The sequence below is a fragment of the Trachurus japonicus genome, chromosome 23, assembly GCF_045865225.1.
Source record: "Trachurus japonicus isolate A0001 chromosome 23, Traja_1.0".
Taxonomy (NCBI): Eukaryota; Metazoa; Chordata; class Actinopteri; order Carangiformes; family Carangidae; genus Trachurus; species Trachurus japonicus.
Genome location: NC_140929.1, coordinates 19,144,856 through 19,171,834, shown reverse-complemented (window position 1 = coordinate 19,171,834; position 26,979 = coordinate 19,144,856). Strand labels below are relative to the sequence as shown.

Sequence of the window (26,979 nt, the reverse complement as noted above, 5' to 3'; positions counted from 1 at the left end):
TTCAGACCAAACACTCTATAGAAGTGATTGCTGTCGGAAGATACAACTATTTAAGACTTCTATTAACACAAACATTCACCTTACTTCTGCTTTAACCGTTTTAGACTGTTGGGGTGCAGTGTCAGAAGAAAACGAGAAGTATAAGCTTATCTTGCAGGATGTGCTGCTCTGTTGTTTTATCTTGCTATGTAGCTGTTCTGCTTATATCGCTACACAGCTGTTGTGCTATATTGCTACACAACTGTTCTGCTTCTCTTGCTAAAGAACGGGAAGTTCGGGGGGTGCATCGCGAGGGCACACGTATGGAGTCAGAAGGTCAAGAAGAGGAGCACTATCAACAGGAAACGAGCGCAGGGCCATCCAATCAATGTCAAGATGACATTATCACTTTTGTTTCCAATACAGTAGTAATAAGTAGTTCCCTGGACCAGGGAAAGACAGTTCGTCAGACTTTGTGAACTGACACTGGGAGTGTTGTTGGTCAGGAAAGCGTAGTCTGGTCCAGAGCTCTGTAAACGATCTCTTTCTCTTAGTATTACTTTGTATTAGCTTGGCTGAGAACTTAGAATAAAACTTGTTAAAGACACAAGATTGTCTCCTGCGTAGCTACTTCATCAAACGAACACAAGAGTTTTAAGGTATACAACTCTACATTGTATGTTGGAACCCTTCAGTGCTTTTGCTAAGAGCTTTAAATCATTTGACTGTGTAATGAGACTTGATGATATCTTAATGAAAAGTTCCAATTGTTCCACTTCAATTGAAGGAAAACAGTCATGGCACTGTTATAAACTGATTTGACATGTAATTAGACTTCTTCCACTTAATTTGAGTTAACAGAAAACAGTCATGTTCAGTCAACACGGAAAAATATATCATAATTGCATTCTGGTTGTAGAGTGAATTGCTAAAAAAAAACCAAGTGACATTAAATGAAATATCATAAGTTAATAGCTTGTTCAATCATTTTTGTTGAATTAATGAATACTCGCTCACAATATAAGTTGTTTTTTTTTTTTTTAATATTATTTGGTGGGAGAAGCAAAGCACACAGAGGTAACTGGAGAAAACCCAATTACAAGGGAGGAATAATGATGTATTAATCTCCTCCCTTGCTGAATCCTACTTGCTTCTTACTTGTGCTGCTAGTTCGGCTTGTGATGAGCGGGGTCTTGGTGGGCTGAATCTTTGTACCAGCTGATTCCTGCATGTGCGGTGAGTTCTTTGTTTCCTCACTACAGGCTGCTGTGTGTCGGGGCTGAGGTGGCTGTGGCTGGAGGGGCTTGTGCGGACCAGTATGAGGGAATTGTGTTGTTCTTGGACGAGGTGGAAAAGTGCGTTTGAGCACAGGCAGGCCATGTTTGTCTTTATGCCAGGTCATTTCTGGGAAAATGGAGCGTTCTTTTGGGGGACCTTTGATCGAGGGCAATTTTGGCTTCTTGTTAGCCTGGTGGTGTGAAAGAGGACTTTTTTGAGAGCTTGGTGGTAAATGTTGTTTCTCAGGTTTTTGCTTGTCCCTGCTGATGAAGCTTTTGGAATAATTGTCCAAATTAATCAGACAATCATTTACCTTCCTCTCTAAGGCACGGATGTCGCGCATTGTTATTGGTTTATCATCATCGTCGTCGGTTTCCCCTTCAAATCTCTCTATTGAGAAAAATACTGTTGGGCTGGGCGGTGATTCTGGTCGATCGGCAGAGGTCAGTAAATCAAGCATTGATTCATGTTCTTCGGGTTTGCCTGATTTTTCTTGAAGGTTCTCGTAATCTTCCTCCTCTTCCTCTTGGGCTATTGCTTCAGTACCCCAGAGGTCTCTCCCAAAGAGGCCTTTGTTGCAACCTGTGTTTGTCCATAGCCGGACATTGTTGTCCAAACCTGCAGTTATGATGTTATTACAAACGGGGTCACAAGCAATACTCACCACCTCTGTGGGAGTCGCTTTCCAAGAACCCAACAGTGGAGGTTGACACACAGACACTTGCCAACCATTTATATTCTCAAATGGCCCTTTGTCTTCCTTCTTTTTAAATCCAAATTCTTGAATGTCCCACAGATAAACCATTCCAGTACTGTCCCCCACCAGTAGTATCTTCTCACTGGCATCGGTTGTCATGGTGGTAATGACTGCATCTTCATCCTGAACTGCCCTGAACTTTGCTAGCAAACCTCCCTTCACCTTAGCAGACCAGGCACAGACGTAGTTCTCTGCAAAGGTCAGTATGGTGGCTGTGTCGAAGGTGACCTCCCTGGTCCTCAGGCATTTCACAAGAAGACCGGTTCTTGTACCAGATTTTTTCTGGTTTTTGGCTTTGAAACTTTTTTGATTGTTCGCATCAGGCAAAACCCCAACCTTAGCATGGCCATGTTTATGTGCCATCATTGTTTGAGGGTTCTCTTTTGTCTTCATGAAGTATATAGCCTCTTCAGTCTCAGTAGTCCAGATAATGACATTTCCATTGCTGGATGCAGTAATCAATGCATCTTCATGTACATCCATGGAGGAAATATCATCTAAATAGTCGTGCTGTAAAAATCTGTGCTCATCTCCCTCAATGTCGAGATTGAAAATCAACTTTGACGTCTTTGCTGACACGAACATCCTATCGTTCACGCAGATGATGCCTGTCACCCGCTTTGCCACAGTCGCTGAAAGCACAGCAAGCTCGTTTCCACTGTTAAAGTTCCATAATCTCACTTTCCCATCTTGGGAAATTGTGATTAGTCTGCGCCGGGCTTCGTCAAATGATATGGCTGTGTGTCCCACTTGCTGATCCACAGTGATCTTAAAGTGTGAGATGGCTTTTCCTGTTAAGACATCCCACACTGTCACCTCACCATTCTGGCAGACAGAGATAACCTGTTTGAAAACGATGTGATAGAGTACACCGCACAGGGGCTTGTCATGGGAGGTCAGCATTCTTTCAAAAACATTGGTTCCTCTACCAAGAGTTTTTCCGATGTTTGAATTAGCCAAGACTAACTCATTGTTGTATATGTTATAATACACACTGGTGATACGACCATGCCCCATACCGTGAATCTGGAAACTTTGCCTACATTGCCAAGAACCTTCAGACCACACACAGACATTCATGTCATCAGATATACTGATAAGTACTTTGTCAATCTGATTGAACCTCATGTGGGTGATGGGTTTGACATGCTTTTTCACTGCATGTTCACAGTATGTGGAATTGTGCCTAAACCACACCCGCAGGAAGCCATCTGTACCACCAGTGAGGAGACGGTCAGCCGAAGGGGAGTAGGAAACACATGTGAAAAAGTCTTGATCTCCTTTGCTGTGAAAAGATTTCAGGGCTTTGAGAATTCCTTTCGTTTTGTGGAGCTCACTTGGTAACTTAGGGAGCGGGACCACCGCCATCGTCCGGCTTGTACAGCCACAGATAGCGTATGAGTCAAGGGATGGAATGTATTGGATCTGACTACATACATCTGTAAAGACTGGGAGTTTGACACATATATTGCTTTCTGTGTGGGTCCTCAACAAATTAGAAATATTAACAGTTGGATAACTGTACATGGATAATTCCTCAAATGCCGTTGAGCAAAAGATCCTGTTTTTAGAAACATTCTGGGAATAAAACACAAAAAAATTTCCTCTTGTATCACCAAAGGAAAACAATGCTTTTGTGCCATTGGACCAGTAGTTCATTACATTTATGATGACGCTGTCCAAGATTAAGGAGTGAGAGATGCCCATTTCTTTAGGGATGTCCTTGAAGTGGTAGAATATCAGTTCCCTGTCAGAAGTGGAGACAGCCACCTCATTGAGCTCATATATGTACACCATGTCAGTAACATGGATCGTCTTCTTGTGTCCATAAGGAAGAGTGCTTGGTTTTGTATACAATGGAATTGTATATGACTTCTCAAAGCTGTCATCCCAGATGTTGAAGACACCGTCTGAGCTAATAGTGAAGTAGTGACCTTTCGTGTACGTCCTTATTTTCTTCTGTTTCGGGACCCTGACTTTCTCTTCGGGGTGGAATACCAGAGCAACAATTGTTTTATAGTGACCCACAGGTATCACATTGAAAGCTAAAGGGAAGGGTTCATTTCTACAATGTTCTGATGCTGTGTGTTTGTCGATCAGGAAACCCAGCAGCTCACCAATGTCCACGTTCAGGTCACAGTTTGCGTCAATCTGCATGTGGAGGACTTCAAGATCTTCGGTATTCATTGGACCGTAAATTTCTTCCATTGCTCCAGCAAATTCCTCCACATCCAGCCCTCCAGAGCCGTCCGTATCATACTTTTTAAATACCCGCACAATCTCTTGGATATCTTCAGCAGAAAACATTTTATCTTGTCTTTTACTCTCAGTTCTTTTCTCCACAGGAACCTCCTCAGTGAGGTTTTCCATGTTTGTGTTTTCCTCCATTATAATACGTATGCGTTGTCAAAATGCTGTCAACACGTCGTCAAACTCTGGCAGAATGTCTTGACTACTACGTTGGAATGCATAAACCTAGTGTGTGACATCATTCCCTTTCACACATCAAAGCCATAAATGATGAGGTCACAACTATCAAAGGAAATGATGTCACATCACAAAAAATAATGATGTCACACATCCGGAACCACACTAAATGATGATGTCACACATCCCCATCAAACCAAATGATGATGTCACACATCCCCATCAAACCAAATGATGATGTCACACATCCCCATCAAACCAAATGATGATGTCACACATCCCCATCAAACCAAATGATGATGTCACACATCCCCATCAAACCAAATGATGATGTCACACAACAGTAGCGCGTCTCTATTCCAAATGATCTGGCTGTTCTGTCATTGGCTGGGACATCCCGCCAGGTTCGGAGGAGCCGAACGGCACCGGAAAGACCCCAGGGGCCCCAAGGGATTCCGAGGACCTACCGAAAGTCTCAGAAGGACTGCTGATCGAATAGCGCTCTTAGTAGGTACTAGCTGTGCATGCATGTGAAGTAGTTTTACGTTATCTGTTTGTTGTTTACAATATGATGTTTATGAAAAATATTCTAGCACACAGAGTTTGCTTATTATATTTCAACATACTGATTAAATATGCTCACCTATGTTGCCATATGGGTGTAGGTATGTATGTTCTCAACAAATAATACGGTTGTGAATAGATTGTGTGCTGGATGGTTTTGATATCATAAATAAATGATGTGGTAATTATGTGGTGTGGTGCGCCCCCGTGTGACCATTCCAGGTCATTATTTTGACCTCTTATGTTCATCCCTATATTCCTCTATATTTGTTTCATTTACCAGTCCATATAACTTTATTTCTGTAAAATACTAATATATTGTTTGTTTATTTGCATTTGTATACTTAAGCAAAACTACAACTCAACACAATATCCTGTAGGTGTGGCATTAATAGAGGCTTCACTCTAATCCCTGCAGTCAGTGTTTCTGACCCAAGACTTAGGCCAGACTTTGTACGCCAGCATCCATACATAGAATAGGCACCTTTTCTGTCACATCATTGAAATTAAATAATCCATGTGTATATTTCATCCATTTCTACTTTACGGCTCCATCTGTTTTCTCAACATGCTCTCTGTGGAGAACTGGACCAAACTCCCAAAGGTAACCAACACTGCTGCAAAAATAATAGGTCTTCCCACACCCAACCTCACTGAACTCAACAACAGGCCTTGGGAGAAGCCGGATGCCCTCAGTGATCACATTCCTCAACAGCAGACCCACCTGAGTGCAATTTATGTGTAAGGGTGGATGAGAAGCGTTGCTTTTGCTGCTTGTGTATTATTTTATATTGTTGTTGGGTTGTCATATCTGTCGCTGTTGTCGTATCTGTTGCTGTTGGTCTCTCTTTTCATGATGCTGTGAAGAAGAATTTCCTCCTTGGGGGCAATAAAAGCCAAATCAAATCAAATACTAAAATTTGCAGTTGTGTAAGAAGATTACCCAAGTTGATGTGAACTATATGCTCATTTGTACTGTAAGATAAAAACCTCTCAAGTCTGTTTTGGTTGGCTAGAATCAGATTTCTCTTCATTTCAAGGATTTCCCACATCCTTTAGTAACCTGAGTAATTACTCAGTGCCACCTGGTGGATGTTAACCAGTGTGCTACTGAGGTTCACATCAATTAAACTCCACCTCGGTTACATCAGAAACAGTTCATGAATTACAATATGAAGTTGTCAGGAAATACAGTGTTTAATCTCTGGATCTGGTTTAGGACGACACACACTGACTCACTTGATCACAGATGTGACAGTTACCACCTCGACCAAACGTTGAGCTGCTACAGCCCACAGAGCCCACAACACACTACAACACACACTTCTATCCACAACAGTCATCACACGGCGACACACACCAACCTCACCAACCAGGACTGATAGCATGGAACTGATCGCACAGACAGAGGTGGAACTGAACGCACTACACCGTCACCTGCATGGGCAACCACCATGACCTGAATGGAGACACAGTCAGTAGGTCAGATGCAACCAGAAAGGCCTAAGACAGATGTTACAGCTGCTCCCAGGAGGACCAACAGGAGGTGAGGGGAAGCAGCTGAGCCTCCTGTGGTCAGAGGATGTCTGCTCCTGCAGGGACACACTCAGGACGCTCCTTTATGTCCTTTATGTTCGTTGGTGATGGAGAATCTTACCTTCGCTCAACACGGTGGAGAGCAGAGAGCTGAGGATTCAGTCCTCAGTGGTGTGGAGCTCCTGGTAGGAGCTGCTGGAGATGATCTACCTCCCTGCAGGTCTCCAGCAGAGGGAGCTACATCTGATCCTCACAGTTTCAGTTTCACGATGCACCCACGATGCACCCGCTTTATTCACACACACAACAAAAATCATAGTTGGCTTGATAGTCACAAGGTGTGTGAACTGGTCTCCTGGGGAAGCTAACTAAAGCTTGTGGTAGGAGCCATTTAAGACAAAGACAAAGCCTCATCCACAGTGATGGAGGTTGGAGGCTTTGCCAGACGATCTAATATTTCCACTGACCTCACAGTAAAACTACACTTGATGTTCTTCATGATAAATGCAAATAAACTTCCTGTGTAGAAACAAAGGAAAAAAAGTTGATTACCTGTTTGAATCTTTGGGCAATAAATTGAATTGAAGGAAACTGAACATGTATTTGTCTAGGAAGACGTTTCGCATCTTATCCAAGGGGCTTCATCAGTTAGTAACACATCGGTCTGACTAATCCTCACTAGTCTGAGAAGCTGAGTTCAATAGAACCTGTCTATATTTTTCTAATATTAAAATATGTTTGATGATCTTAAACATAAGCATGACAAATATGCAAAAAAAAAAGTAAGAAATCAGGAAGGGGGCAAATCGTTTTTCACAACATTGTACATGGCTGCCATAGATACGCTTTAATATGCTGGACCTGAGAGGAGGAAGGCTCTGTAATGCTGACTGAAAGCAGAAGCAGCAATGGTGAGGAAAATATATCACAGAGTGTTTAAGATGCAGTTAAATTGCAGTGTAATCAGAAGTGGATGGAAGACATGTTTGATCCAGATTTGAATGTGCTTTAGAGAGACACAGAGATGAGGCAGGATCATTTGAATGTGATTTATGCACATATGTCATGGCAGAGGTGAAACTTAAACAGAGGACACAGGTAGAAGCAATCAGCTCTCGTCTCGGTGAAGTGGTTGCAGCTGAGGGGGGAGGTTCCTTTCCATGTGCACATGCAGCCTCTTAATTTAAAAACCCCTAGTAGGCTACACCGAGGCATTATTTTCTCAGTCTGTTTCTTCTGTTTTGGCTTTGGTTTGTTTTTCCTACAGTTCATATCCCATGTTGAAGGACTTGTGGCAGTTTAATTAGTGGGAAAAGGTTTGTCGTTCTACTGTGGGATTAGCTACAAAGTTTACCTAACATTCAGGTAAGTGCATGGAAAAGGAAATGACTGACTTTTAATGGTATTGTGTGAAAGTGAATGAAGATCAAAATGTTTGCTTTGTTCCTCTACTGAGTCTGTAAACCCTCTGAGGGCTCATCTGAATACTCCAGTTTCCATTCAGCATTAACCCTGAGGGTTATCACTTCCATTCAGAAAATGTTTTAAAAGACATCAGAGACTAAAATGTGTCCATTAAACTCTCAAATCAGGTGAAAATGAAGAGTCTGGTTGGATTCTGTGGCCTCACCTTGGTTTTTCTCATCAGCTGCACAGGACAGGCCCAGGTAAAAATATAATCTACAGAAACATCTCTGCTGTTGAATGTCTTCCCTTCTAATTCCTTGATTATATTACTATATCAAGTCTCACTTTAAACCTGTTTCTTTGGTATTGCTAGGGACGGCGATGGCTTTCCCCCCAAGGTACAGAATGTGCCATTAAGTTTCATGTAATTTATAGAAGAACCTTATCCATAATTGTTCATTGTTCACTGTTCTTTGGGTTTAGGTTGTTTCCTTCTGTATTATTCTCATTTTACTCTGGTCTCAGGAACGGACTGCACACAGATAAAGGCTCGCTCACCTCAAGCATCCAGTGGAGCTTATGTAATCCATCCTCCCGGAGTCAGGAGGCCTTTCACGGTATCTCACACACACATGTGGTGTTTAAAGCAATGTTACAGCCATGGCCAAAGTTTTGAGAATGACACAAATATTAATTTTCACAGTCTGCTTTCTCAGTTTTTATGATGGAAATTTGCATATACTCCAGAATATTATGAAGAATGATCAGATGGCTTACAAAATCCTTCTTTGTGTGGCAAGGTGAAGAGGGCCCGGGTGGGGATTGAACCCACACCTCCCAGGTAAGAGTCATGCACGCTTGCCAGTCACCCACGCTTGCCAGTCACCCAAAGGGACATCCCCTTGGCCAAGTAGCCAGGGCACATGATCAATTGGAGGCATAGTGACAGGACCACCACTGTCACATTTGCTAAGAAAATAAACTTGAGGTCACTTGTTGTGAAGAAGGCTTCAGGGTGCTCAACAAAGTCCAACAAGCTCCAGGACTCCTAAAGGTCTCCTTAAGTTGGTTGAGCTGCAGGATGGAGTCTCATCAGTGCAGAGCTTGCTCAGGAATGGCAGCAGGCCGGTGTGAGTGCATCTGCATGCAGTGAGGCAAAGATTCTGGAGGATGGCCGGGTGTCAAGGGACAGCAGAGAAGCCACTTCTCTCCAGGACAAATATCAGGGACAGGCTGATGTTCTGCAGAAGGTTCAGGGATTGGACTGCTGAGGGCTCGGGTACAGTCTTTTTTTTTTTTTTTTTTTTTTTTTTTACTGAGCTTGTCAGGAGAAGAAAAGGTGAGCCTTCCCATCAGTCTGGTGTCATGGCAACAGTAAAGCATCCTGGCATCATTCATGTGAGGAGTGGGCTCACTCACACTCAGCCATGAATAAAGAATGGTACCAAAACATCCTCAGAGCTTATTGACAGTTACCTTAAAGTAACATTGCGGAGTTTTTCGGCCTTCTTAAAATAATGTTTCCAGACTCATTGCAGTGATAGAAAAATGGTTAATAGGATGAATGGTGCTGCCGCCGCAGCCTGAGCGGGGTCGCGTCGGCTGAAACTGCACTATGGAACTTCCCTGCACGGGTGCGAAACACCACCGCCCCGTCCTCCCCCCTCCCCTCTGCGTTGGAGAGAGACGTAGAGGGTAAAAGCGAAACTTACGGTTCCCTTCCGGTCGTCGTCGCCGCCGCCCCCCCCTTCCCCCCCGCCACCCCACACACCCCCTCCCCCCCTCCCCCGACCACCCGCCACACAGTCTCCTTGCAAACATGTGGGAAATACTGTCGTTTATTAATGGGAATAGACGCTGGATGCGCTGGCTGATAAGTTTCGTTTTTCCCCCAGACTATAGCGCTTCTCAACCAGATGGTGGGAGCACTGAGCTGAAACTCCGCAATGTTGCTTTAATGTAACTGTCAATAAAAACCTTGACACTTATGAAATGCTTGTGGTTATACTTCAGTTACCATGGTAACATCTGACAAAAAGATTTAAAAAAAAAAAAAAACCCCACTGAAGCAGCAAACTTTATGAAAACCAAGTCTTGTGTCATTCTCAAAACTTTTGGCCACTACTGTAAGTTGCCTGACTGAGCCCCGTGCGTGTGTCTAAACGTGTTTTCCTGCTCCACCTGCCCAGGTGTACTGTGAGATGCGAGCAGACGGAGGCTGGACGGTGTTTCAGAGTCGCAGCGGACCTGAGGTTTCCTTCCGCAGGAAGTGGGCAGCTTATAGGAATGGTTTTGGAAACCTGACACGTGAGTAACATAAAACACTGCAGTGTCTCCAACGTACTAACAAAGTTGTTTCTTTCCTTGTTGACACTGGCAGACAGTAAAGCAATTCTTATTCTTAAAGTCACTTGCTGTCCTCCAGACTGCAAACTGAAGCCCGTTTTAATCTAAATGAGATTGCGCTGAGATAGTGACACACTCAAATACATCAGACTATGGAGGGAACTGCACCTGGTGGAAAACAGCCTCGTCCTTGTACAAGCACAGACTGTAAGGTTTTTTGATTAGATTATTTTATTATCCCCCAAGGGGAAATCTAAAATGTGGCAGCAGCTGAGACATACATGGCACAGAGAAAAAAACCTGAGTACCCCCTCGTCCATCACCCCTCAGTACTTGGTATAAAGACACAATGTAGACGAATAAAAATGGTAGGGGCTAGACTGCATATGAATTCAGTCAGAGGGAGGCGTTGTATAACTGTATTGCAGTGAGTAGGAAAGATTTTATGAAGCGCAGCGGGGGAGTCTGAATGAGCTCTTGAGTTTGTCCAGTGTTTTATGGAGGAGATGGGTGGTGTTGAGCCTTTTATGTGGATTCTGTCCTCAGCCGCCTCCTCCAAGAGTGCTCAGCTGCTGACCAGCTGACCCTGAACTCACCCCAGACAACATAAAATCTACACTGCAGCAGTGAGGACTGTTGTTGGAGAGGGGCAAACTGTTTGTCTGATGCTTCTTTACACCAATATACAGACCTAAATCCTCTCTTTGTGCTCTGCTGATCCCTTCAGAGGACCACTGGCTCGGCCTGTTGCCGGTTTACGCTTTGACCAGGGGCAGGACCAAGAAGTGGACCCTCAGGGTGGACTTGTGGGACCATGAAGGTGGCAGTGCCTTCGCTGAGTACCAGAACTTCAGACTGGAAGATGAGAGAACAGCTTTCAAACTGCGTGTGGGGCAGTACAGTGGAGACGCAGGTACTGAAGCCTCTGACTGCTGTGCTTCAGCTTTTCTCTCTGTAATCATTTGTGTGCTCTTCCCCTGCTTTGCTTTATTTGCATAAAGGTAACGTGACAAACTGATGGTGGCATGAATTTCTCTTGGAAACAACTAAATTATGACTAGATGGCGCCAAGAAAATCAGCTGCTGCCTTTTTTTGATGAGCTTTCCTTCCCCCATGTCAGCACAATCTCTCATTCAGCTGTGTTTTCTGAAACAACAGCGCTCTCTTTCTGCTCTGGGGGGTAAAACACTCCAGCAGCTTCAAATCCAAAACTGAGTCTACACACAGCAGCTGTAAATAAGGCTAACTTTCCAAATGAAAATTTTCATCTTACAAATGAAAGGATAAATGGAGTGCAACGATTTTATGCTACTTCTTACTTTTAATATTAAAGGGATAGTTCAGCTTTTTTGAAGTGGGGTTGTATGAGGTACAAATGGCCATTAATTATAATATCTGCAATAGAAAAATATGCTGATTCATTTTCCCTCATTGACAACAGTGTATTGCCTGTGTCTGGGTGCAGTGCAATGGGCCTGTGTTTCTCAGCAGGGTGGGGGAGCAGAGACATTTCTCCTGCAGATGGTATACTTAATGGCCATTTGTATCTCATACAACCCCACTTCAAAAAAGCTGAACTATCCCTTAATGTTTGTAAATTGTACCCAGACTTGGTAGTGGAAGTGAAAATACTGAGTGAGAAATGCCTTTTACTGTGTATATTATTACAATAACATTCCGCAGAGACAGATTGTTTCTTGTAGCTGCTATTCAGTACAAGCTAAATTTCAAAGGAGCTGTCTGGGTTTTAATCTCCTGTGTCCAAACTGTGTTTAAAGGTGACGCCATCCGTGGGGCCTACCCAGGCATCGACCAGAACGGCCTCGGCTTCAGCACCGTGGATCGGGACAACGACGGCTGCTCCCCGTGTATCTTTGGTGACATTGCTGTACACGACTGCGTCTCGTCAGAAGGTGGTGGTGGGTGGTGGTACAGCCGCTGTGGTTCTGCCAGTCTCAACGGTGACTGGCATCCAGCTGGTGACCACATTGGTTGGGCTTCAGGTGTTCACTGGCGCACCTGGAAACCTCCTGCACCGTACTCGGCCAAGGCCAGCAGAATGATGATCAAGTCTGTGTGAGAGGAGCATGGCTGCGTTTACTGTCATGTTGAAACATATTCCAAAGAGGAGTCCAACTTTGTTTGCAATAAACCTCTGGCACAATAAACCTCCATCACTATCTGTTTTACCTTATTTTTCAGTGCACAGTCAAACAGGTTTTTACTTCCAGTATAAAACCTAATCTGAGAAATGATGAGCTCAAATGTAAAATTACAGATTCTAATACATTTTTATTTAGAAGCGCCTTTTATGGCACTCAAGGTCACCTTACAGAAACAATTAAAAGACAATGTAAACAGACAAAGAAGTAAAGACAAATGTAAAAGAATACTTAAACAACAAAACAAATCTGCAATTCTGTAAGGCATGCAGCAATAAATCATGGACATTGAGATGAAAGGCTGAACTGCCTTGAATGCAAAGGTTTTTGGGCCCTAAACTATTATTTCCAGGAACCACAACAGTCATGGCTCCTATGAGAAAACTGAGGTGAACCAACAGTGGCCAAACCAACAAGCATGTGTTATCTTAGTAGTGCTGTGTCTGTCAAGGTCAAAGTCTGGGACCACACTGGCTGGAAAATGCTCTTTCTAGTCATGGCACAAATAAAATCAATGTTACCTCTCCTCACACACACTGCTGGGCCAAGTAGTTGAGGAACAGACACACATTTGCACAATTACAACCAGCACAATAAGGATTTTCCATTTACTATTTCTCTGTTTTCCATTTCATTACTGAATTATGGAATAGAAATGTTTTTAGTTTTACACAAACTTCTCTTAAACTATGCGTTTTAAAAAAAATCAGAACCTAAATGTGTATTTTTAAAAATAATTCATATTTAATACATTAACCCCATTGTGCTTCCCTCACAAGAAAATCTGAGACTGATCTAGGTGTAAACTGCTATAGTTGAATAAAAAATGGGGTTAACATAACACTTGGCACACATCCATTCAGTATTGCACCCTGATTGTTTTATTACCCATGTGACCTCATCTTATGGCTGGGAATGAGATAACCAGAGGCATAGGATGGAGGATAAGAAGGGGCTGCAACCACTGTTCAGGGGCACAACCCTGAGCTACTAGACTGCCGTGTGGTTCTGTGTTGTGTCCCTTCTCTATACCTCTCTATCGCTATACCTCTCTATAAATAATTAAATCATTGTGCATGATGTTTCATTGGTCTGGTTTTTTTGACTCTCCTCGGGCACGCCTAAAGTTTCCACAACATGTAGTTAAGGTAAAAATCTTGCATAGTTCCTCTTTAAGTGAGATGATTCAGCAGTGGTTATTTGTTAAAGCCGACCCCAAACCTTTCCTTTGTGCTGGCTCAGAGAAAGATTAGAAAAACTAAATAGTCTGGTCTGTGTGTGCTTGAAAAAAGCAGCACCTGGTGGAAATATGTAAACTCAGCATGTGTGTTTGAATATGCTCTCCTTTCCCAACAAACAAACACACACACACACACACACACACACACACACACACACACACACACACACACACACACCTAACCGCCCTATTAAGGGCATATGTAGGACAAAACAACATCAATCATGTTCTTGATGATGGGCGGCTGTGGGTGGAGGCTGTGTGGCAGGTGGTGGGCCAGGCCCATCTCCCAGGCATCCACCAGGTGAACGTTCAGCCCTTTGAAAATGGCTCTGAGCACCTTGTCGCGCTGCAGAGAGTACCAGTCGCTGTTGGTCAGCGTCTCATAAAGCGTCAGTGCTTTAAGGTTTGCGGTCCGGATGATGACCACTGTGTCTGGAGCTCTGTCCAGCAGCCGCGCCACCGCCCTGCGGATGCTCTGCAGCCTGCGGATGTATACCTCAACGGGGTAGGTGCTGAAGTGAGACCAGATGCCAATAACGACAACGGTGCTTCTGCCTCCAGTTAAACCGTCTAGTTCATTGGCGATGTAACGGAGCTCGCTGGTGGGAACGTCAACAAAGCGGATAGGAGGACCATGGCAGCGGTACTTCACCAAGATGTTGTGTGCATAATGTAAAGCGATGAAAGGTCCAACTTGCTTCAGACTGTGCAGGTCGAACTCCTTGAGATCTGGAAGCATTCACCAAGAATTAATCCATTAATCCACAGTGAGAATAACATCAAACAGAGGAAATGCCTGCAGATCAGGTACCTGGTAGTGCTTCAGTGAGGTGTTGAAACCACTGTCTGATGGTGGAGTCTCCATACAGGTGGACCTTCATGCCTCTCAGACAGTCACTGATGGAGGAGGAGGTGTTGAATTGTTGAAACTGGGCTCCCTTCAGTGCTCTCCACCTTCCTTTGTAGTAATAGCCGGCGTGTCCAGACGTCACATCAGTGTTGTTCACTTCTGCTGGACATGAGGGGAAGTGTGAAGAATAGAGACGTTAGTGAGTCTTCTTTTTAAATTTTATTTGGGTTGTCACTGAAAACAAGTCTTTATTAGAACCAAATCCATCAGTCTCTAATACCGACCAATTTAATTCATAATCTTACAGTAACCATGTTGACTTAACCAAATAAAATTGATTGTAGACTGATCGGTTCATTGTAAAACATTTATTTATTTATGTAAATGTGGTGATTTCAGTACGTAGCCCAGAGGCAGCCCTGCTCACTTTTCATTCAAACAATAATGCGACTGCCACAGTTGTTAAATTTCATCAATGAGACCAACATTAATCTCCTAAAAAGAATTTAACCAGCCAGCGGTAAACCTCTAAAAGCGTGTGGATGGGGCGGTGTTTAGCTCAGTTGGTAGAGCACCCGCCCCATGTGTTGAGGCTGTAGTCCTCGCTGCAGGCGGCCCCGGTTCGAGTCCCGCGTCGGACGGCCCTATCCTGCGTGTCATTCCCCCGCTCTCTGCCTCCCATTTCCTGTCACACTCTCAACTGTCCTATCTAATAAAGGCATGAAAAGCCAAAAAAATATATACTTTAAAAGCGTGTGGATAAGTTAGTTGGCTCGTTTTCTCCCCCAGGATGACGATGGAGGTTGGCCCCAGCTGATCAGCTCAGTAGAGCGGCTGCTGCCGCTGTGACAGTCAGTCCCATCCCTCTGTCTCGATGTCCAATATATACATATCGGTCATTATCTGCATTTTTTTTTTTTGATCCTCCTGTCATTACATTATCATTATTATTATTGACTAGGTTTTTTGATGAGAGTATGAATAATGCAGCCTACTGTGCATTGACGTTTTCATGGAAGCACTTTTTAAAAAGAGAAACACACACACAAGTATGCAAAAAATATGGAAACGGTGAATGCAAACACTGATGTAGCAGCACATAGTCACCACCACCCACACATACAATGTTTGCACAAAGCTTCTGCCTGAATTACAACTAACAACCAGGTGCATATTTAAAGTAGAACAGTGATCATTATTGTAAAAATCCTGCTTTACCTGTTGTTTCTGGCAACACAGTGACACTGGCAGGTCCTGAAGCTTTAATAGAGACTTTCATGTTGACATTACTGATGGAAAACAGAGTGAACATAATGAAATGGGTTACTGCAGACTGCTTGATTTGTGCTGTTGAGATGTAAAGTCATTCAAAAAGCTGGTCCTACCTGTCTCTACTCCCTCACCTTTGAAAAAGCTGCTCCTCCTCAGCCTTGAGGTTTTGTCTGAACCCCCCCTTAGAGTGTGTGACCCTGGTATCACAGCTCAGCTTCTTTGGTTTGTAGCAGAACCACGGGTCACCTGTTTGGAGGTCAGTGTAGTTGCACAGCGGCTGCTGGGTCGGATGCAGACAGACGTTACAGCTGGTCTTCTCTAACACCGAGCCTGAGCGGAAGGCGCTTTCAAAGTAAATCCTGTCTGGCTGTTCCCTGGTCAGTCTTCGCAGGACGGTCACAGCCTCGCTAGGGTGAACCAGTGTCACCTGGTGGGATAGAGAAACAGAGCTTTCACTGAGAAAACAAGCACAGGCCTCCGGAGAGCGGCAGGTTCAACTTGTATAAAGACTTACAACAATAATGAACTTGAGTTTTTTTGCATCACCTCAACCTCAGCGCTCCCCTCCCAGAGCAAAGAGAACACAGCAGAATAGGAGCCATCGAGGTGATCCTCCATTTGCCCGGCCACACCTGCACCAAGCTCCCGGTTATGTAGACGGCTGACTAAGAAGTCCCCCCCAGATTGCTTGGGTTGGCCTCGGAAGTCGTACATTTGAATCATAACCTCCAGCTGATCTCCTACACGCCACTGTCCTCCTCCCTTCTTTGGGGGGATTGTAAAGGTGCTGTGAGCAGGATCGCTGGTCTGCTTCAGAGAAACCACAGCTGCGGTTTCAGGCCACGCAATGGAGTCCAGTATGAGGTCCTCTTCCTGAGCGTCCTTCATGGTTAGTGGTTTGAAGGTGCAGAAGCCATGATGCATGTAAGGGTCTGTTAAAAATTTTGGGAGGATCATAGTGGAGTTGACTTTTTGCTGAAAGTGGGACATGAGAAAGTATTGGAAACAAATGAGCAAGTGAGGAAGATGTTTCCTGCCACACAGTATTAGTTTTTTATGGTTGTAAGACACATTAAAGTGTGTGCATTCACACTGGACTGAACTACACTAAGCCTGCAGGGACTTAACTCCCCTAACTCTTCTGGTGAGGTGGAGACAGGGAAAAGCCATTATCCTTCAGTGATTTCCTCAACTGAACCTTTACAGTCGTAATGTCCTGCACTCAATTACAATAAATCTTAACAGCACAAATAAATAAATTATATAGCCTATATATATATATATACACACATTCATTATTATATACATATTATATACATTAAAAACGTACATGAAAAATTTGAATATTTTAATGAGCACATACCCATAGAGACTAATTCACTAAGCTGTGAATATGTGGATTTATGAATTTCTAATTATTTAATTTTTTTGTCTATGCTCACATTCTGCAATCACGTCTACAATTCAAACATACATTTCTATGACCTAAATTTTGTAAATTCAATAGACTTACAGTGACCAGAGTTGTGCATACATGGTCTGTTTGCATATGGGCTGTAACTTACTGAAACAAGCTGACAGATTTACAGGAACTTTGTCTAAATAAACAAATACTTTGATAAATGATTTTTTTTTAAATATATCTGACCAGTTTGTATGTTTTCTTTGGGAACTAAAGGGAACCAGCAGGTTCAGATAATAACAATACTGCTGTCAGCCAGTCACAGTGCAGGATTGTAAAGAATATAACTTGCCTTGATTCACGTTTTAATTAGAAACATAAAGAACTAGGCTATATTGTGAAAACTAACAATGAACATTTCAAATAGGGTCATCTACACTGATCATCTTAAAATCAATCAAATCAATGTAGATCAAGCAAGATTAAATCATTAAATTTAAACCCTGAACTTTCTGGTTGGGAAGCACGTGTGCTAACCATCACACCACCATGCCACCCACACAAACTACTTATATAAAAACTTCATTTTTTAAAGAATTATTCAAAGAAAAAAAAATACTTCACACATTTATTTTCAGACAGGTGCGTGGGAGAGTGACAGGCAAACACCTGCACACTGTCAAACTTGCAAGGAAGATATTTGGCCACTGGAGTGTATGAATATAACTGTGTGCTGTTTGTCTTATTGCTCATTCATTTAGAGCATAGAAAAAATAATGTAATTAATACCAAGTTTAACTTTGTTGAATCTAAATGGCTAAATATTACTTTTCATTTACACTTTTTTTATGTACAAAAAAAGAGAGAAGTTTAAACAAAGATTAATCATGCTTGATCTACACAAATTAAGTTTGTAATTACTGAAATATGCATGTAAGGTGCATGTAAGATCAACATAATTTTATCAATAGCTGATGGGTATTTGGTAGCTATTGAGTAGAAAAGAGTAAAGATAACAAGGTTTTATGGTTGAGATTATGAACATAAGAAGATTGGCTTGCATTACTTTATTAGTCTTTAAAAAAAAATCCTTTGTTTCTAACAAACACAAATTGATTCAAAACTAAACCTATTTGTGTAAACATACAAACTTGGTCCTCACCTCTTCTAAGTTGATGTCATGTAGCACATAGATTAAAACAAACGCAGCCAGTAAAAGGAAGATGACTCCATACTTTGGAAGGCAAAAGTTTGCCTCCCTTCTTTTACAAGCTTGGACCATCCTGATCAGGAATCTGTCTTCATCTCTTCTCTGGCTGCTGCAGCCCACTGTGACCAGTTCATCTGGAACTGGAATTAAAAAAATCAAACAAAAGAAAGTTGTAACCCACAACTTGTTATTGTGAAATAATGTAAAACTCAAATTGTAAAATCCTCACTATCCAAATAGTTTGTCGTATCCGTCTGGCTTCCAGGCACTGTAGTCACATTAGAAAACTCCCTTATTGATCAGTATTCAACCACAGCCGCTGACAGCAGCCTCTCTACACTTTATCAGGTGACTCTGCCATGAACCTTTTGCAGGATAGGGTAAATATTTGAAAGCATTTTGACACTGCACTCTTTTGCAATCATGCACACGGCACAGTTACACTCGCAGCATGTTTTCACTCTCATTATGTCCTATCACAGACTACATGTCCCTCTGCTTCTGCAGTTTGTCACTATTGTTCAAATTGTGATGATCTCAACTCAGCAATCTGCAGCTTGTCAGCTGATCCACCACTTCAGATAGAAGCATTTTGAAACAGTCAGTGAGTGGGGTGAGCCATCAGTGACGAAAAGTGGCCAACAAGGCCAATTGTGGACTTTCACCCCAGGATATACTAGAGGTAAAAAAAAAACTAAAAAAAAACATGCATAACTTCCACAGGTCTTCTTTGTTTTTCAGTATTTTTTGTTTTACATTTTGTGTCGACCCGCAACATTCCGGCACTGCGCACAGGAAATAACGTGTTTAACCTCACAACAGGAAGAGATGGGGAGGAGGAGCAGTGGGTCTCCTAGCAAAAGGTACCAACATGGCCGACAACCCGCTGAAGCACCCAAGACATGCTGCAGAAGTGGACTGTCATTAGCCATAAGGAAAACAAACAATGAAAGAAAGTGACTGATGGAAACAAATGCACATTTAAAATAGTGTTATTTCCCTCAGTGGAGCCCTGATGGATAGATCAGACTGAAGGCAGACATAGATGACACTTTTGTTGTCAAGCCATAATGATTACACTGAACAGTTACAAGGAAGAAAAGGCAACATAAAAAGATGAAGAGGAAATGTAAAAGATCCACTATCAAGCAACCTGAAGATTGCTTTACTGCTGTTTTGAGATGTGAATAGATTATTCGCCCATTAACTTGCATAGGGTCGTGAATGGGACTATTCACCATTGTTATCCGTGTACAGTATGTGCAGCCTATGCAGCCAGTCACAGCATGCAAGCGCCTGCAGTGTTTGTGTAATTATATAGAATTCCTCTTGGGTTCAACAGAAGTTATGCACTACAGCTTTTAAAGCTTTAAGGACACAGGTTCACAACTGAACAGGCAGAGACATGTGGTGGTAACAGGCCAAATCATTTGTTGAAGAAACTGGAGCTGAGGAGGAATAATTACATGTTAGTGGTGGAACGTATACAACAAACTCATTTATTAACTAATTAATTAAAGCTATAAGTCACATGGGCTGAAAATAATTTTAAATTGTGGGGAGGCAGACTATTGAAAAGAGCCCAGAGGTGCCCCTTCTCACTTACCGTAGGTGCAGCACAGCAATCCATAGCCAACATGCCCCAACAATACAGTATGCCCTGGTGCTCTAAATTTTATGCTAAAGGTGTAGGGGCCTCACCAAAAGGTGTCTATAGCCTCCTATCTTACAACACCCAGCTGCACCGAAAGAGCAAGAACTGCATACAAAAAGAGGACAAATCCAACCAATCAACAACCCAATTGATCATCAGCCGATTAAGAAAAAAGAATCCAAAATGAGCAACACTCTAACAAACTAAGAGAAGAACTAAACCTCCCAAAACCAAGCAAGGCAAAAACAAAAAGTGGAAAAAGGGCAGAAACAAAGGCAAAGGGGCAAAACAGGACACAGGGTCAGTGAGCCCTAAAACTACAGGTCTTAAAGAAAAGTGAGGACCCTGGTCTAGTCACCACCTCAAGGTAAAGGAGCTATTATGCAGCCACCTACCCCACTCTCCATCAGGAGCCAGAAAGAAGCTGACTGAAACCAGCAGACACCATTTTATACCCCACCTGGCTGGGGGAGGAGTCTGACCTGGGCGCACTACCCACTGTTTAGTTTAGTTTATTAGATCAATGGAGAAGGGACAATGTATGTTTCTGATAAATATACCAGATTGTAGCTCCAGGCAGCAGAGATTTAAGAAAGTGTCTGCAGACACTGTGTTTTCACCAGTACAGTGAAATATCTTGATTTTTACTTGATGGATGAGCACAGTTTACTACAGACATTTATGATCCCCTGAAGACTTCAGTGATTACCCAGTATAGCAGGTTGAATTTCTGTGGAATGTGCTACTGGCTATAACTTCCACAGGTCTTCTTTGTTTTTCAGTATTTTTTGTTTTACATTTTGTGTCGACCCGCAACATTCCGGCACTGCGCACAGGAAATAACGTGTTTAACCTCACAACAGGAAGGGATGGGGAGGAGGAGCAGTGGGTCTCCTAGCAAAAGGTACCAACATGGCCGACAACCCGCTGAAGCACCCAAGACATGCTGCAGAAGTGGACTGTCATTCGCCATAAGGAAAACAAACAATGAAAGAAAGTGACTGATGGAAACAAATGCACATTTAAAATAGTGTTGTCATAAAAAAAAAACACCAAAAAAACACTTTAACGAATTTTGATCAATCAATAACGGAATTTATTAACAATGAAAATGAAACTGTAGAAACTGCAGGAAAATATTGATTTGTCTATTAACATCAAAAAGACAAATGCCATCGCCCAAAAGAAGGGTGTGCAATAATTTCTTCCTGAAAGTATACTGACTCTTTGCTGTGACACTCATGTAGGTCATTCAGGTGCCTTCAATTTCTTTTATTCATCTTCAAGATGGTTCTACACCTTCATTTGAAGTTGTGTTCCAGTTGTGTTTTAGAGGATACACACCTGTCTAAATAAGGCCTTACAGCTCACAGTGTGAGTGTGTATCAGAGCAAAATTAGATCCATGAGGTCGAAGGAACTGCCCCAAGAGTTCAGAGACAGAATTGTAGCAAATACAAGGCACAGATCTGGGCAAGGCTTAAAACATCCTTCCATCAATCTGAAATTGAAGACATTTGGGTCAACCAGGACTCTTCCTGTTGGGGGAGAAGAGCCTTGGTTAGAGAGGTAACCAAGAACCTAAAGATCACTCTGACTGAGCTCCAGAGATCCTGTGTGGAGATGGGAGAAAGTTCCAGAAGGTCGACCAGGGAGATACAGGTCTTCATCAGGCCGCTCTGCCACGTTGCCCAGATCGGTGGAGGGCTGTAGCAATGGTTGACCTTCTGGAACTTTTTTCCATACTTTCTGTACCCACTATATGTTGGGATTAGTCCATAATTCAAACTGGTCAGCAATGCTAATTAAATATTAAGCAGATAAAAGCAGTGGTAAATTCCAGTTTCTTAGGCAAAAGAAAACAGCACTCAACTCCAAGTGCAAAAATTAGACAGGACCTTTGTCAGTTGTAACATGAGACAACAAGAGGAGTTGCCTGTAAAGCCTTCTGTGAGCAGTGTCTGACAACAAAGAGCAGGCCTATATAAACAGATCCTTTAAATACAAAACCAGATTAGCTGAACCTGGTCTTTGTTTCTAGGATAGATGCTAAAAAACAGGTTTGGTAATCACCTCTTCTTTCAGCAGCTCTGATTAAATCTTTGTTAAAACTCTCTCGCTCATGCATGGCATCCCTCAAAAACACCCCTAGTGCATTTCAATATGAAGTCTGAGATGATTCAAAGCCGACTCTAAGCACACAGAAGATGACAGACTGTTCACCAGGCAGCAGATGAAGCCCGGCTCAGCTGAGTCTGGTCTCTGCTGGTGAATGTAGAACAGTATAAAGGTCCTCTGCAGCAGCTGAGTTATTATCCGACATATCTGGGCTATTTCCCCTGAGCCGAGGGGCCTTCCTCCACTCTGGTGTTTTCTCCTTCCAAGTATTCAGTAGTGCACTGCCAAGGCTGGAAGCAACAGATTATATACAGTTTCTGGAGTCAGTCATTTAGCTTTTTTACTTGCTCTAATTTGGCTCTGATTTTGCACTTTACTGTAAAGAATGAGTACAGCTCAGCAGCTTTATCTGTCTGCACTGTCTGTGAGATTAATGTCGTTGGTCAACATCATAATATACAGAAGGCATACACCAAATGTTACCGCTTCATCTTTTTAATGGTGTCACACAGCTGGTGTATGTAACAATATAAAATAAAGCTCTGATGTGAGTTGAGGGAACCCTGTCGGTTTCAGTCATGCTTTTTGAAGATTTGTTGCAACATATCTTCACCTTATACAGTAGGAGAAAAAGTGTCCAAATGATAGAAACATACAGCTTAAATGATCACAACCTGCCCCAAACTATTTATACCCGCCCAGTTAAGCAGAAAGTAAAGCGCCCTATTTACTAACACTGGTCACAGCATCCATTCAGTGAGGATTAGTCTGGTGCAGGGAGTCTGGTAAGAAATATTAAACATGGCGTATGTGGAATAAATACTGTAAACAACATATTTAATTCATGACATTTATGTTTCCACAGACACTCTGCTCTGTGATACCATAGGGAAGCCTACAGTACAGTATGTATGACTACACTTCAGTTTACCATCAATACTAGACATTTTGGTTTTGGTTAAGGTGACACATGTGTGACAACACAAAAAACACCTCAGAAAACAACTCTTTTTATTTTCTGTATCTAGACTGATGATGGTACCGTGGGTTGAACTGTGCTCTGCATCATCCAGCTGCATCACCTGGCCTCTCCTCTCAACAAGCACTGAACATGATCAGATGATGCTGCTGCTGCTGCTGCTGATGGCACTGGTGTTACAGGGAAAAAGAGAGAAAGTAGCATGTTGTGCTGCAGACTTTCAGACTGCAGTGCTGCAGAAACATATCATTATGTTCTGTGATTTTTACAGTTTGTCGGTGAAAGCACACAGAAGAGTAGAGAAGGGCATTCAGAAGGGGATGACTGCACATTGAGTGGACTCATGCCTGTCAAGTGGTAGTGCTGGCTGTAATAATCGGTATAAACACTGACAGTTTTCCATTAGCTCATTTGCCAGATATATCGGTTTGTTTTACTCACTGCTTGGTTTGCCGTCACCATCTAATTCTACTATCTTTGCTTTATTTGAAGTAAAGGTTATGAAAGATTTCATCTGTCGACAGAGGAGGTGGAGCAGGTTTAGTTGGTTGTTGGTTGGATCCCTGGCACATCCTTGGGCAAAAGTAAATCCCACTTAGTGTATCAGTGTGTGTGTATGGTAGAAAAGCATTAGATGTGTGGAGGGAAACTGAGTGATAAAGTGATACTTGCAGGTTGATTGGTTGTAAACTGTACATTTCTCCGCCTGTATTTCATTATAACAGCCTCTATGTGACTGGCTGCATTAGGCTAATTCTGACAGGAGGAAACGGAAAAGTGTAGCGACTTGGTGGAAGAGACAAAGTCCACATCAGGAGGAAGTTGTGATGGATGGATGAATGTGAGAGAGGTATTAAATTCCCATTGGAAAGCAGCATTTTCTGTTCTTCTATTCATGAACGTTCAACAAAGTGAAACACATTGGTATTGTTGTAACTATGACAGCAAAGACTGTCTAATGATAAGGACATGCTTTAATACTGGCCATTAAAAGTTGGATCCTCATTATGGTAACCATGACAACTCAGGTCAGTAGCCTACATATGGGTGCTGTTTTATTCCTGTGGCACCTGTATGGTTGTTTATGTTGCATTGCTCATGTAAAGCTTTTGATTAAGACTTAAAGGAGGTGTGTGAGTCAGATTGGTAAAGAGACTAAGTAAATATGGATGGGTTTTTTCAACTGCCCATTTATGCGTAGACCTTTAGATTTTTTTTTTTTATCAGCCTTTGGTGCACTCTATCTTTTATTAACATTTTTTTCGTGAAAATGAATGTGCATGTTTGCTATACTTTATTATTTACTCACTGTAATGACCTATTTTGTGCCTGTGAAAAATCCACATCTAAAGTGTTTGCCAGTAAATGTTGATTTACTATTATTAACACTTTAAGAATCAGTAACCGTTTTGCTGTAATTTGATTTGCACTGATCAGCCAACCCACAATCAATACAAATGAATCATGATTGGAGCTTGGACCAGTCCCACTCCTTTTTACCCACTCGGGAGACAAATTCCCAAACAAGAAGTAAGTCATATTCATATTCATGTAGGAGAATGAGCCCATCACTCTGAATGAGATGATTCATGCTCCTTTATGCAACTCATCAGTGCAGAACTGACTTTATGCTGTTTTCATGAAAGTCAGAACAAAAGACCTTATTCTAAGACGTGATCACCTTCTTTACCACCAGTTTTCCCACAGCAACTTAACACTGCGACCTCTCCGCCCACGTGCAGCAGCCACGCCTGCTGCCGTGCGTAAAGACTGCAACATCAACAGTCAACCTGCACGAGCCGAGAGAGGCTGAGCGGAGTTGAGCCGGTCCGGCGCGCGGAGCCAGATCTGAACGGCGGCAGCGCTGGGGTGGAGTGATGGATGCTGTGGGGATGTGGGGGGGGGGGGGAGTTGATGATGCCTTCACACACCGAAGCCATGCGTAATAAGTGTGACCGCCGCCGGTGAGAGGAGGATGCTCGAGCATGAGGCAGGAGCGGCAGACATGCGACTCGTCCGTCAGATCAACACAGGTATGAAGATCCAGGCGGGGGGCGAGCACAGGGGCTGCAGCAAGGTCGGGGAGAACCCGGAGAACCAGGTCATCTGTTTGCAGTGTCAGGACGAGGTGGTGCGGGTTTGTCCGGGAAGTCCGCGCCGCGCCATCGCGACCCGCCTCTCCTCCGGATCCGCAGGTACAGTAAAAGGCATCCGATGCAGCAAATAGATCCACACGCGGCAGGATACACAACTTAGTCAATAAGTCTTTTTTTTTTTTTTTTCTCCCCTCGGTTCGTATCAGCGCTTTCTCTGATGGAGGCTGGCATGGGGCTGTGGTGCTCCAAGTGACTGCATGGGACGATAAAAGTCACAGAAAGAATCAGAGGAACACCTCATTACCCCACATAACTAACTCCTTTATGAGTTCATGCCATCGGGTTTCAGAGGGAGGTGCAGGGGCCACCAGGGTCTTAAGGAAATTTAATTGAGGTAATTAAATGTAGCAGTTGATTGCAGTTTTCAGTTCCCAGGACAAAGTCTTAATGTAGATGTTCAGATTGGCCAACAGGGTGGGACAGAAGTGACTGCTATTAATCCAAAATGCACAGATACAACTCCTAATCTTCCACGACAACATCTAAACTGAAAAATCTCCACACACTCACACACACACACACACACACACACACACACACACACACACACACACACACACACACACACACACACACACACACACACACTCATAAAGAGGTATCAAAAGTACAATTGTCTGCAGAGGGAAGATCATGCAGACACACAGCTGCTGCATCACAGTCTTAACAATAAAACAGCTGTTTATCTCTCAGCTTGTGAAGATGTTTCAGTCACTGCATGGTCCACTGCTGGGATGGGGCGGCCAGTCTGCTGCTTTAATTCATAAAGTAGCTACTGACCTCGCTGTGTAGGAAGTGGAGATGGGAAAAAATGTTTAACATAACATAAAGCGCCATCTGATGATAAATAATGAACATCTTTGGAAGCTGCACAGAGTCTGATAGGATTTGTTTACCCCACACGCCGGCTTTCCCGTGGCTTTGGTAATAAATAATACCTTCAGCCTTATCTCCAAACATGTAAGTGAACACTTTCAGTCAGTGATGAATGTGTACGGCGTGCTGCCGCCGCTCCTCTTTGATGCAGCTGTAGGTGTTAGATTAGGGAATAAGGAAATGAGAGTTTTCTATACAAGTTTTTACAAATTGCTAAATGAGCAGAAGCATTTGTATTCAGTTCCCAGCGAGAGGAGAAAACGTTGAGGTGGTACTGGGCTGCAGTGCCAGGGAGAGCCTTTTCCCTCTGCCGAGACGGATTAATGATTTAACCTCCATCTCCCCTGATGACTTGGAGCTCCAAATTAGGCCCATAAGTTTCCAGTGTCAAGGTTATTTCACCAATTGGCCATGAAATCTCAGTGATACGCACGCAGCTCTATACCTCATCACACAAGTCAAATAAGTCAATACTGTGTATCTACTGAACATTTTTCTTGGGGTATTGATTTCCTACGAGCATGACACAACAAGCCTGTTTACTTGTGGTTCGGTGGACTGAGTGTGAAATTCATCACAGCTGTAACTGAACAAACTCATGGTGCAGTGCAAATGGTGCAGAAGGTTACGGTGATTTCAGGGCTGCAGCTACTGAATATTTTAGTAATCGAGTACTCCACTGAAAATTACATCGATTAATCGAGTAATCGGATAAAACGTATTTTTGCTTGGTTAAAGAGCAATTATGAATACACAAGAGAAA

General features: G+C 42.9%; 4 protein-coding genes across 8 annotated transcripts in view; 2 read left to right on the top strand and 2 right to left on the bottom strand.

Moving 5' to 3' along the window:
• Window positions 1–1,099: 1,099 nt before the first annotated feature.
• Window positions 1,100–4,606, bottom strand: LOC146962863 (WD repeat-containing protein on Y chromosome-like). The gene has a single exon (XM_085769960.1). The coding sequence runs from the start codon at window positions 4,400–4,402 to the stop codon at window positions 1,100–1,102; it is 3,303 nt and encodes a 1,100-aa protein (XP_085626086.1). The 5' UTR covers window positions 4,403–4,606.
• Window positions 4,607–8,133: 3,527 nt separating this feature from the next.
• Window positions 8,134–12,404, top strand: LOC146962862 (angiopoietin-related protein 5-like). Of its 2 annotated transcripts, none has more exons than XM_085768935.1 (6): window positions 8,134–8,208; window positions 8,322–8,346; window positions 8,474–8,565; window positions 10,138–10,255; window positions 11,022–11,207; window positions 12,074–12,404. In XM_085768935.1, the coding sequence occupies exons 1-6, from the start codon at window positions 8,140–8,142 to the stop codon at window positions 12,373–12,375; spliced, it is 792 nt and encodes a 263-aa protein (XP_085625061.1). In that variant the 5' UTR covers window positions 8,134–8,139; the 3' UTR covers window positions 12,376–12,404. The 2 variants fall into 2 exon arrangements, with proteins under 2 accessions (XP_085625061.1, XP_085625060.1); XM_085768934.1 differs by having other exon boundaries at window positions 8,432–8,565.
• Window positions 12,405–13,151: 747 nt separating this feature from the next.
• Window positions 13,152–18,788, bottom strand: LOC146962861 (NXPE family member 3-like). Of its 4 annotated transcripts, XM_085768931.1 has the most exons (7): window positions 18,664–18,788; window positions 18,387–18,574; window positions 16,369–16,797; window positions 15,954–16,249; window positions 15,769–15,839; window positions 14,512–14,712; window positions 13,152–14,429 (listed from the first exon to the last, which is right to left on the bottom strand). In XM_085768931.1, exons 2-7 carry the CDS (start codon window positions 18,504–18,506, stop codon window positions 13,888–13,890), a joined length of 1,659 nt encoding a protein of 552 aa, XP_085625057.1. In that variant the 5' UTR covers window positions 18,507–18,574; window positions 18,664–18,788; the 3' UTR covers window positions 13,152–13,887. The 4 variants fall into 4 exon arrangements, with proteins under 4 accessions (XP_085625057.1, XP_085625056.1, XP_085625059.1 ...); XM_085768930.1 differs by having other exon boundaries at window positions 18,387–18,773; XM_085768933.1 differs by having other exon boundaries at window positions 14,512–14,706; window positions 18,387–18,773.
• Window positions 18,789–25,082: 6,294 nt separating this feature from the next.
• LOC146962859 (anoctamin-4-like) overlaps window positions 25,083–26,979 on the top strand; it is a 57,392-nt gene continuing 55,495 nt past the window's right edge. Inside the window, exon 1 of the mRNA XM_085768682.1 lies at window positions 25,083–25,379. Within this exon, the coding sequence (XP_085624808.1) occupies window positions 25,160–25,379 (220 nt within the window). The 5' untranslated portion in view covers window positions 25,083–25,159. The remainder of the gene's footprint in view (window positions 25,380–26,979) is intronic.

Coding starts and splice junctions, on each gene's coding strand:
- LOC146962862 (XM_085768934.1), top strand. CDS start 8,140: ATGAAGAGTCTGGTTGGATTCTGTGGCCTCACCTTGGTTTTTCTCATC. Junction 8,347..8,431: donor GCGATGGCTTTCCCCCCAAG/GTACAGAATGTG, acceptor CTTTGGGTTTAG/GTTGTTTCCTTCTGTATTAT. Junction 8,566..10,137: donor GAGTCAGGAGGCCTTTCACG/GTATCTCACACA, acceptor CCACCTGCCCAG/GTGTACTGTGAGATGCGAGC.
- LOC146962861 (XM_085768931.1), bottom strand. CDS start 18,506: ATGGTCCAAGCTTGTAAAAGAAGGGAGGCAAACTTTTGCCTTCCAAAG. Junction 15,840..15,953: donor GAGGAGCAGCTTTTTCAAAG/GTGAGGGAGTAG, acceptor GTTTTCCATCAG/TAATGTCAACATGAAAGTCT. Junction 14,713..15,768: donor TGTGTTGCCAGAAACAACAG/GTAAAGCAGGAT, acceptor CCTCATGTCCAG/CAGAAGTGAACAACACTGAT.
- LOC146962863 (XM_085769960.1), bottom strand. CDS start 4,402: ATGGAGGAAAACACAAACATGGAAAACCTCACTGAGGAGGTTCCTGTG.